Genomic DNA, 11801 nt, shown 5'->3' with positions numbered 1-11801 from the left:
GATTAAAGCTTGCACTCAAAGGCTTCCAGAAAAGCCTTAGATAGTGTAGTTTGTTTGCTTCTAGGTATTTGTTCAGGGTTGATTGGAAAAAGCAATGAAGCAATTTCTCTCTCCCCATGAAACCTTTGAGGCAGAATCAAATCTTTAACAGAAGTATAAAGGGCTGGTTACATCTAAGAGTCTAAGTTTCTGCCCATTTTCTCTATTACCATTAGTTTACACACAAGGGTAAAAGTGGAAAGGAAAAGTTGGGAGGTGAAAAACAAATCTGCAGTATTAAGACAAAGTCTAAACCAGCATATGGATTAATAAGGATAGTGACCAACCAGCTACAGATTAAATCACTTTCATGCTTGTATAACCACCCAAGTTGACAAAAGAATATTAGAAAGCCAATAACTATTTTTTTGTACATAAATATTGCCAGGTTCTAAGTTCAGCTATTGCTATTCAATGAGGATACATTGAACTCTATTACCCACTTTGAGAACAGTTGCAAATATTGAAACAAGCTTACTTGGCCTTAAACTACCTTGATTGTGATGAAGCCAATTTTATTTAGGTATACAGCAGGAGATAGGTGAGGAAGGCAGTTTGGGATTAGAATGAGTGTGGAGGTGCCTGGGTGGCTCAGGTGGTTGGGTGTCTGCCTTTGGCTCAGGTCATGATCCCAGGGTCCTGGGATCGAGCCCTGCATTGGGCTCCCTGCTTAGTGGGGAGCCTGTTTCTCCCACTCCCTCTGCTGCTCCCCCTACTTCTGCTCTCTTGCTCTATCAAATAAATAAAATCTTAAAAAAAAAAATTTGAGTGTGAAAGACAGCTGTGCTGACTTCCTATTACCAACAAAAGAGTAGCAACTTACTACATTAAGCCCTATTCCTACTCTTACCCTATGGCTATATGGATAGCTTTGTTTCTTTTCTTTTTTTTTTTTTTAATTTTTTATTTATTTATGATAGTCACACAGAGAGAGAGAGAGAGGCAGAGACATAGGCAGAGGGAGAAGCAGGCTCCATGCACCGGGAGCCCGGGGTGGGATTCGATCCTGGGTCTCCAGGATCGCGCCCTGGGCCAAAGGCAGGCGCCAAACCGCTGCGCCACCCAGGGATCCCGCTTTGTCTCTTAATAAGATTTAATAAAACAGGAGGTCCATGATATACAACTGGGTTTTGGTTTTTAATGAACAAGAAAGCAGCTCACATGAATTTAAAAGGGGGGGAAATGTAAGAGGAAAGCTATGCTATCCACCAACAACACTGATGAACTGGAAGTGTTTCTCTACTTCTATTTCTTCACCTCAAAACGAAAACAGGGATTCAAAAACCCATCTATTCTGTGAATTCAGATCACACCCTCTGAAAGACTGTTTTATCAGCATTAAGGGCCACAACCATGTTTTATAAAAAAAAAAAGTAGCCGGTTTCAGAACTTCTATAGAGAAATGATCCAACTTCAAATAATGGCTTATACAAAACACTGATCTTACACTAGATATATTTAACATTAGTTAAAACAGATTTATGTACCTACATTATGTAGTACATACACACCCAATAACCAAATGTAGTTGACAAGTGTGGCTGAACAAACTGTCAATTGTTAGCACAAGAAAGTCTTCCTAATGTATCTATGTGAAGCTAACTTTCACATATAATTCTTCACATGAGCTTTTTTTTTAATGCAACCAATTCAACTATTGGACAGAACTTGGAAATTACAAGTGTGTAACATCTAATATATAATATTAGTACTAAAACTTGTTATATATTTAAGTAGCTTAAATTTCTCAGAAAGTTTTACAACTGTCAGTCCTCACACATATAAGCAGTTTATTAAATAAGAGAACCTGAACATATCTGGTATGTTAATGCAAAAAATTATTGAAACCATTTGTGCACCTGATAGTTATTTCTTCCTATCTTAGAATAAAAAAAAATCACTTCTATTTTATGTTCATTCAAATTTGCATTTAATTTCTATTTACATTCATTCAATCCGAAATCAAAATACTTAATACAGTAAACTAAATACAAGATGAAAAGCAGAAAAGTGTGTTACCCTCATAGCACTCCTAATAAGGCAGCTGAAGAATTTATTTACTCTGATAGATGCAAAGCCAACTTGGGATAGGAAAAAAATAATAGTTTAAAGAACAAACACAGATGAACCTATCCTTCAGATATTACTTCAGATAATCCACTGAGATAATACTTGTGCTGTAATGATAAATTAAGAATCACACAAGAAAAGTTTTTTCTCAATCAGCAACAGACGACAGGTCATGGTGTGACAAGTATTTTTATGATTTTGTCCAGCTTGCTAGTTTCTACTCCTATGAAAAAGGGTAGATGTTTGGACACTGGTGCTTTTATTTGAGAAATTAACCATTTTCAAAGCCTCAAAATCCATTCTTCATAAATTCAACATTTCTCATGGGAATAATCTTAAAATCTAACCCTTGTAAGAACCATATGACTAACCAAAATAGGTCCTATATTAAACACAAAATCCAAGGCTCAGTATATTAATAACTATTGAAGATGCATCTTGTTTATAATCTTTTATTAAAGAATGTTGAATTTATGGAGTATCATACATGCATTCTTAACCCCCACCCCCCAATTATCTTCTATCTCAAAAAATAGTATGGAAAAATTCTTCTTGAAGGATTCAAATTAGGTGAGACCATAAAGGGGAAAAAGAACATAATTTTCCTAAAAATCTGATTCAAGTTCAATAATTCTTTACATTGTTAATCACAGCTGGTTTATAAATCCCAGTTTATTCGTAATGCTACAAACCTTATAAAATCAAAATTAGTAAACTTCAGTTCTCAGTGATTATATTTTAATTAAAAAACAACATGTATAAAGTAAAAAAATATCTTGTAATAGCTGATTTTAAAGAAAATAAGTGATGAAAGAAAAGCACTTAATCTCTTTTATACACTTACCTGGAATAATCCTAAAGAACCCTCTTAAAAACTTAAGACTAGTAATATTGACATCATATATTTTAAACTATGCTTGGATTTTTACAAATAAATATAAGGTAAGCCATATTGCATAGGTGTGTGCTTTCTGTCTGTGACACTAAAGTGGCACTTGACATGTTTTCACAGTCATAGTAGGGATATCCATTTATGAAACAATTTCTCAGTAAACTTGCCACAGCAATGGAAATTAATTTCACTTAAGTTTGAAAGACTATTTGTATGGGTGGTAGGTATGTAATTAATGCTTTTTATGCAGAAAAGTTGCAGTGTATGCCACTACTGCTGGCAGTACTAATTATGAAAATAGTTTATGGGGTAATCAGAGCCAGCCAATCACAGTGCAAATATTACTAGCAAATAGGACTGAGGAGGACTGTTTTGGTGTAAAAATTTCTCTGGAATTTGGTTAGGCAGTCAACACTACAGTTAGTAAAAACACATTTGAAAACAAGTATCAGAGTAGCACAAGCCATTTACAGTCTGAAATAAAGCCTGTACCTATCACCATAGCTTTTGGGTTCTGTTTTTTTCAGACATAAAATTTCTGCCCTTATCATTATTGTAGCTTCTAAATTACCAGCTACAGTTGTAAAGTTCTCAGTAGGCTGCTGCAATAAGGAAGGAAGGGGTCTAGAGGAAGTGATTAAAAAAAACAAAAACAAAATAACTTTCTGTCCAAAGATGAACTGTTACCAATTCTTTCATTTATTGCCACAATTGAAAAGGTATATTTCCAATCATTCTTCGTGGTTCTATTTTGCCTAATGTCATAGGATTTCATCTCATCTCACTTGAATTGCCATTTAAATAAGCAAAGCTCTGCTCTTTTCTGACTGAATTCAACATGCATAAAGAATCTTATGGCTTGGATCCTATGGCTCAAAAAGGTTTGAAAAACATAGCAAGCAGCATCTATTTAAAAAAACTGTAGGGCTGCAAAATATTACAAATTGACTTTATAATAGCTCAGACTGAAAACATTATAAAAACCAAAAAAAGGTGGTAAGACTCATCTGCAACTGCATGATATCTATTATACCAGTATGCACTGAAATGTATTTTTATAAAGCTCTGCAGATATTAAACCCTTTCACCAGCTAAAGTCATGGAAATGCTCTCTTTAAGGCAGGAAGTATTTAAGAAAGGTAAAGTTACCTTTATTTTTATTCTTTGTACCTGTATATATCACTTATGTTGATTTTGTTACAATTTCAAAAACATAGTGTCTTGTTAACACGTTTCCTAAATTAAGCCACTAAGTTTTCTTATTCACTGTGGAAGACATTCATCAAAAGGCCATCACATATTTTTACAATCAAAAAATGTAGCCCCAGGATAGGAGAAAGAAGAATACTTTTTTTCCTTTTAAAACTGTTGAGGAAAAAAAAATGTAAGGAAGGTAGACAGCAAAAACAGTTAAAGTAAAACTTAAAATCTTACCAATTTGCTGTAAAGAGATTAGACATAGAGAGTGGAACATGACAACACCCTCTTCCCCTGGATCTCCCTCTCTTCCTCACTTTACTGCCCTCAGTATGCATTTTATCCTGACTCTTTTCCATCCTTCTTCAGCCATAGGCTGAAAACATTTGGCGTCTTGAACCAAATACTGGTATAAGAACAGGTGGCGGTATTTTTCCAGTGCAATGCAGGCCCAGGATAAGGGTGAAATGTAGGACATACAACTTATGCCCATTCCAAAGCTTCCAGTTAAGCTTAGCACATAGCAGTACTGCGAGTAGAAATGATTAAATAGATTTTTTTTTCTAGTATTACAGACAGGTATTGCAGCTGGGTTACTGAAAATAAACCCCAAGTCCACCCCAATCCCTCAAACGAGCAGCCACAGCTGTGGTTAACAATGATTCATTTGCATTTTTATTATTTCACCAAGAGAAGAAACAGAAGTTGTCTGGCTTTCTTCACACCAACCAATAATTTTGCATTTTAAAGTTGGGATGTTTTCCATAATGAGCTGAATCAAAAATCTATTTGAAAAATATATATTTATATAAAAAAAAGATTCAGGTTGTTTGCACGTAAAACATCAATCGTTAAGTTTCTTTTGTCTTTGATTCCATGTTGCTGGAAAAAGTTTGAACAAGCTTGCATGCTAATTTGTCCTTAGTTGCAAGTATTACAGGCAATTTCATACTTTGCCTAATGAAAGGATTACCCTTCTTCGATACAATCAGAACTCAACAGTGATTCAGAAGCAACATCCTACCCTTAATACTGTCAGTTCGAGCCATCAACATGAAAATCCTTGATAAGGTTGAGAAGATGTCGCTAGGAATCAATTAATTGATGTGCCTAAGAGTTCCACAATACTATTTTGCTTTAGTTTTTTTTTTTTTGCACCATTGATTGATTTTTTAAAAATCCATGTTTATTTTTCCTCTATCCAAAGTGTTCAATGTAATGACACTGACTCTTCGAGACTGTCATTTTGAGTCTTCTTGTTTCACCTTACAGGATGCTCACACATCCCTTCCCCACCTTTTTTTTTTTTCTTTGCCTTAAATTCATTAAAATCATTGCTCTGTCATAGATTCATACGTAGGTGCTCTGGTCGTTTGGAGATCATGGGAAAAGCTTGTTTTTTGTATGGCCCGGAGTTCGGCTGTCGTATTGGAAGTGGTGCTGAAGCTTCCCCACTCATTGTCACATCCATCTGCTCTACTCCACTTGTTTCCATTGGATATTCCACAGGTGTCTGAGGATTTGCTGTGCTGGCTGAAGCACCTCTTCCCCAGAAATCCCCAGGAGAAAATTTGACCGGGCTTTAAGACAAGGAAGAGCTATCATTCATTTATCTCAAGGATTATCTCACAAGAAATATTTCCCTTATTTTTAAAAGGAGTGGGGTAATGTGACATTTATTTTTATTTAATTTTATTTTTGTGTGAATTTAGTACAAAGGCCATTGCTCCCCTAGACTAACTGCTAGAGTTTCCTAATCGGTCTGTTTACCTCTATTACTGCCTGTGTAAAACCCTCAATGATATATATATTTTTTAAATCATTTTACTCCCCACTTAAAAGAGCTTTCCATTACATTTAAGATGAAATACTTCTCCAAACCTTTCTCTTCCTCACTCACATGTCAGGAACATTGACCACCCTTTCATTTCCAAGACCAAGTTTTTTCCTCCCTTAGGGCTTTTACATGGGCTGTTGCTCTACCTGTAACACCCTTAATACTTCTGATTTTTGTGTAGGTGGCCTTTTCTCTTCGTTCTTAGAATTTACTTCATCAGGGAGGCCTGGTTCTCCGATCACGAACAGAAGCCCCCCTGTTGTTATTTGCTACCACCACACTCTTTATATTTTTCTTCATATAGTAGATTGATACTACTTGTGATTACATATTTCTTATATTTCCTTCTTCAGTTGTTTTGACTCTCTTCTCACTAACTGTAAGCTTCATCAGAACAAGGGCAATTCCTATGCTAATCATGTACCCCCATTATGCAACACAGTCCCTGGTACACAATATAAATGTTGAATGAATGGGTAAGGAAGACATTTGCCAGTGCAGCAATTTTCACAGGAGGGAAAGTATATATAGCATACAAATAGATGGAGATGCTGTGCTTATGTCAACCAAAGAGAATATGACAGATCTTTTATTTATGTAACCTGGCATAAATTTCTTAAGCATACTCTTCTAGGTTAAAAAAAAAAAAAAAAAAAAAAAGAATAACAAAGTCTGAATACCTGACAGGTGTTCGTGGGCTGCCAATAAATCTTCGAGGTGATCGGATTTTTGGTTCAAAGGAAAATTTTTCTTTCACACTTTCAAGTACAGATGGAGCCACATATGTAAAACCCTGAAAGATAGTAATTGTAGACTACAGAATGGCACTGTGTCATATACATCAAGAAAATGTGGTTTCAGTCTGACACACCAAAACAACAATGCACACCTAAATCACCACTCTTATACTCCCATCTCCTCAATCTCAATTTCATACCAGTTAGATTCTTTCCAACCATTTCTTGAGGCACAGACCTCAAGAAGACAGAATTCTACTGAGCCCCATATGCCAGCAAACAATATTCCACACTGTGTTGAAAGGAGTTGAACAAAACAGGAAAATTTAGGCTCTATGTTAAGATATTAAATACCAAGAGGAATGCAAAGAAAATTCTAGTGTTTCTAGCTACATGAACACAAGCAACTAAGATTATCACATCCTAGTTTCTCATCACACCCTAGTAAAAAGAGAATTCTCCAACTTAGCATGTGTGATCTCTCTGGTTTTATACCAATGATTGGATAGATTTGGTATTTTCTTGAATGTATGAGGGAAAACCCTCAGCATTGTGAAAACCCTCAATTGTAATAGGCAATCAGGCAGTTTTGTTAGCTTTAGTTCTTTCTTAGGCCTTGCTATCCAGCTACCAGGTGTCATTTCTCTTGCTGTCAATGTTTTTAAAGATTTTTTTTTTTTAATTCATGAGAGACACACAGAGGCAGAGAGGGAAGCAGGCTACCTGCGGGAAGCTTGATGCAGAACTCGATCCCAGGACCCTGGGATCACACCCTGAGCCGATGGCAAATGCTCAACCACTGAGCCACCCAACTGTCCCTCTTGCTGTCAATGTTTATCCCTTTAACAATCAGTCCTCCACCTAACTTCCCTTCAATTTACTATTATAGTCACCTATGAATAGCCATTATGAGTTATAGCCAAAGCCTCCGGGTGAAGTCCTAAAGAGTGAGGTGCAAATCTGCCATGCATATTCTTTGTGACAGGTATATGTGGACTTTAGAAGCCATTTCCCCACAGTCTAGTGGGCTAAAGCCATAACTACCAAGAGGACCAGGCTGTGCCTTCTTCAGCTTTGAATTTCCTTTAATTCTGTGATAGGAATTTAAATAATTATTGAACTGAAGTTGCTCTGATCACAATCTGCATGTAAGTGGGATGTTACTATTTTTTATTAATTTTTAGGGATCCACTTTACATGAAGAATTCTGTCTATAACCTAACAAATGAATTATTCTTGTGTTTATTATTTGGCCAGTTTAAGTAATTATGAAAAGTTTAACTGGCAGTGAAGGCTTAGTTATATAACTTTTGCCACCATGACTCTAGATTTCCTTAGAGCAAGGTAAGATATATCTAGACTTTTTTATGGGGGCAAAATTGTCAAACTAGTTGAAACTTTGCAATGCCCAACTGAGGAAAAGACCTCTATGTTATTTTTTTTTAAGATTTTATTTATTTATTCATGAGAGACACAGAGAGAGAGAGAGAGGCAGAGATACAGGCAGAGGGAGAAGCAGGCTCCATGCAAGGAGCCCGATGTGGGACTCGATCCTGGGTCTACAGGATCACACCCAGGGCTGCAGGCCGTGCTAAACCGCTGTGCCACCGGGGCTGCCTGACCTCTATGTTAAATCAAAGCTATAAACTCCACATCAGTAGAAAACAAAATTCTGTATCACAAGAGAAAATAAAGAAAGCTATGCAAGAATTAAAATGAATCATGAATACTTCACTAACAGAACATGAGAGATTTTGCTAAGGAGTATACAATGATTTTGCTTCATGTAGACATAAACTTAACATTCATTCATATTTCATCCCTTATGTAAATTGAAAATATTGTAAAATTATATTTTGCATATGTACTCTACTCATATCACTATATAATCATACATTTATAAAATTATTATTCAAAATTTCCTCAAAACTATACTGTACTATGGTGATTTAAGACTAATTTTACACAATTTCTCCATTCCATGCTAACTTTAGAACTTACCCTCTGCCCCAAAAGACTACAACACTATTATGTATTATAATGTGAATAGTATAAAAAAAATTGAGAATTAGTGACAAATCTAGTGAACTCAGAAATAAGAGGGGAAAAAAACCCAACTTCCAAATTATTATTTTCTCCATATTCCATTCTCCCTAGAGGTAGTCTAAAAAGAAATGACAAAGGATAATGCCAAGTAACAAAGGAAAAAAATGAGGTTTTTGTTATCAAAGTCTACAATCTCTAAAAAAAAAGATTTAAAAAAATCTAAAAGCTTTGATTTTTTTCTTTTTTTAAGATTTTATTTATTTATTTGACAAAGAGAGGGAAAGCAGGGGGAGTGGCAGGCAGAGGGAAAGGGAGAAGCAGACCCATGGAGCAGGGACCCTAATGTGGGGCTCGAACCCAAGACCCTGGGATCATGACCTGAGTTGAAGGCAGATGACCAACCAATTGAGTCACCCAGGTGCCTCAGCTTTGCTTTTCTATTTGAGGAGACAAGGTACAAATCAATACAGATACTTCCACAATGAAAATAAATCTACTACTGTTTCCTATGAACCAGTCAATATATTTTGATGTCAAATATTCACAATCAACAGGTTAAAAATCCCCTACAAAGTTATACTACATGTACCAAAAATCTGTAGCTATTTCAGGAATAGAATAGTTATAGTGAGCTCTTCTCCTATGGTTATAATAGTGTGACTTCCAATTGAGATACTGAGTCAAACATCATTTTAAGTCAATGGCCTATCTAAAAAAGGAATCATATACTCCAAAGAATTATATAGTCCTACTCTAACTGCTGAAATGGATACTGGATCATGAGAATCAATTTTCTAACTTAGCAATTAGAAAACTTAAAAAACGTTAAATATAACTAAATTAAAAATAGTATCTCAAGTTATCTGTATCAACCGCAAAGCAAGTAAACTGAATTTTCTTATTGAAAAGGGTCCATCATACTTGAATTCATACTTGATTTTCTCATGGCTACATGGAAATTCTTTCACTTACCAAAAAGACCTGGTTGGCACTTTCACTGAGAGTTGAGTCATCTGGGCTGTCAACAGGTGTCTGACGTGTAAACTTTGAATCAAACTGACTCACATCCTCTTCAGATTGCTTTGTGAAAAACAAAATTAGAAAATGATGAATAGTCTATATTATACATATCAACCAAATGCCATTACTTGCATTAGAGAAGGCTCTAGCTAGAACTCTTCACAGGGTTTGACTATAATAAAATCTCAGAATAGTCTTAGCAGGCACAGACTAAAGAATAAATATAGGTGGGAAGTTTCAAAGGTCAAATTACATCTTCAAATTTTAAACATATTAAAGTAGATTTTTATTAGTACACACCATTTAAAAAAAAATTTTGAATGTCAGTCTTTCCCACTTAAAAAGCTTCAGTGTGCCTAGTCCACTGGCTAAATTTTCTAGTAGAGATAATTTGCTTAGTTGACTACTGCAGGTGTATGATAAACCTGAAAAACTATTGAAGCAGAGTTTCAACACAAAACACATTTATAAAATGCTCTGAAGTTTCTTCTATTATTTCATCTGACTACAGATTTCTCAAGGAGCAAAAATGGTATTCTACTCTGTATGAGTCTATTTGCTTATGAAAAACATCACCTAAATTTAACCACTACATCTGTTTCTTTAATTCCTTCTCCCTGATACAACATCAGACTTTGTGGTCATGTCAAAAGAGCCAGGGAACCAACATGAAGAAGCACCCAGTATCCAAAGATGATAAAAACAAAGCATCAGCAAAAATTACTGCAATGGATTAAAACACAAATATATTCAAAAGCATAAGTTCATAATTATACTTTTAAAAAAATTACAGAATTCATTGGTCAATTTTGGAAGATGTTAAAGAACTAATTTATTATTTTGAAAACTGGGAAGGAAACAAACATTTATCCTGCCTTTCCTGTATGAACAATCTAAGTTTCTTTTTAGGGAAAAATTCACTAACGAAGAATTAATAATAGTATTAGAATAAGAATTTTGCAAACCCCTAACAATCTTCAAGCTAGGCCAGGGTTTCTCATTCTCAGCGCTACTGATATTTCGGGCTTGGTAACTCTTGTTGTAGGGGCCTATCCTGTGTAACAGAGGATGTATATCAGCATCTCTGGCCTCTACCCACTGCAAACCAGTAGCATCTCCTCCTCAAGTGGTGATAACTTGTCTCCAAACCTTACCAAATTGACCTTAGCTAAGAATCACCAATGTAGGCAATGATCAATGACCACTAACATCACTAAAAAAAAATACAAATACATACATTATGCCTCCTGACCAAAATATATAACATCAAAAGTTTTATCTCAATCAGATTAATTCTCTAAATCTAAATACTACTATCTAAATCAAAATCTAAATACAGGGAACTAATTACACCATATGGTCAATGACACTATGGGGTTTTAAAATCAACAAAATTGGGGCAGCCCAGGTGGCTCAGCAGTTTAGCACCGCCTTCAGGCCAGGGCGTGATCCTGGAGACCTGAGATTAAGTCCTATGTCAGGCTCCCTGCATGGAGCCTGCTTCTCCCTCTGCCTGTGTCTCTGCCTCTCTGTGTGTGTGTGTCTCTCGTGAATAAATAAATAAAATCTTTTTTAAAAATAAAATAAAATCAGCAAAATCAAGATGTTAGGAACCCTACAGGACAGAACCCTCTAGTTTCTTCAGTTAAGTACTCAGGAGAAGAATTGAGAGGGGGTATCTACAGATGGAAAGAGACATAAAAAATACAATAAACAAACTGTATACACCTTGACTGAATCCTTACTGAAACAAACCAACAGGGGGAAAAAGCAAACAAAGTGGGAAAATGTCAGCTTTTTTTTTTTTTTTTAATTTTTTGAAATGTCAGCTTTTTAGTTGTGACAATAGCTAGCAGTTCTATTTTTATTTATTTGTTTGTTTTTAAAGATTTTATTTATTTATTCATGAGATACAGAGAGAGAGAGAGAAAGAGAGGCACAGACACAGAGGGAGAAGCAGGCT

At 35.4% G+C, this 11801-nt stretch overlaps 1 protein-coding gene across 7 annotated transcripts in view; it reads right to left on the bottom strand.

Moving 5' to 3' along the window:
* RPS6KB1 (ribosomal protein S6 kinase B1) overlaps positions 1-11801 on the bottom strand; it is a 202716-nt gene that overhangs the window by 159968 nt on the left and 30947 nt on the right. For 3 of the 7 annotated variants that reach the window (XR_005364614.1, XR_005364615.1, XM_038547967.1), the window contains exons 13-14: positions 9791-9898; positions 6716-6828 (exon numbers count right to left, since the gene is read on the bottom strand). Coding sequence is in view for 4 of the 7 variants with exons in the window: in XM_038547967.1 (XP_038403895.1) it covers positions 6716-6828; positions 9791-9898 (221 nt within the window). In the remaining 3 variants the exon portion in view is untranslated. Of the gene's footprint in view, positions 1-3679; positions 5797-6715; positions 6829-9790; positions 9899-11801 lie in introns of those variants that run through there. The other 4 variants (XM_038547966.1, XM_038547968.1, XM_038547969.1 and 1 more) reach the window with 3 other exon arrangements.

The sequence above is a fragment of the Canis lupus genome, chromosome 9 (genome assembly GCF_011100685.1).
Source record: "Canis lupus familiaris isolate Mischka breed German Shepherd chromosome 9, alternate assembly UU_Cfam_GSD_1.0, whole genome shotgun sequence".
NCBI classification, from domain to species: Eukaryota; Metazoa; Chordata; class Mammalia; order Carnivora; family Canidae; genus Canis; species Canis lupus.
Note: the sequence above shows the minus strand (reverse complement) of the source record. Positions and strands in the feature narration are given on the sequence as shown.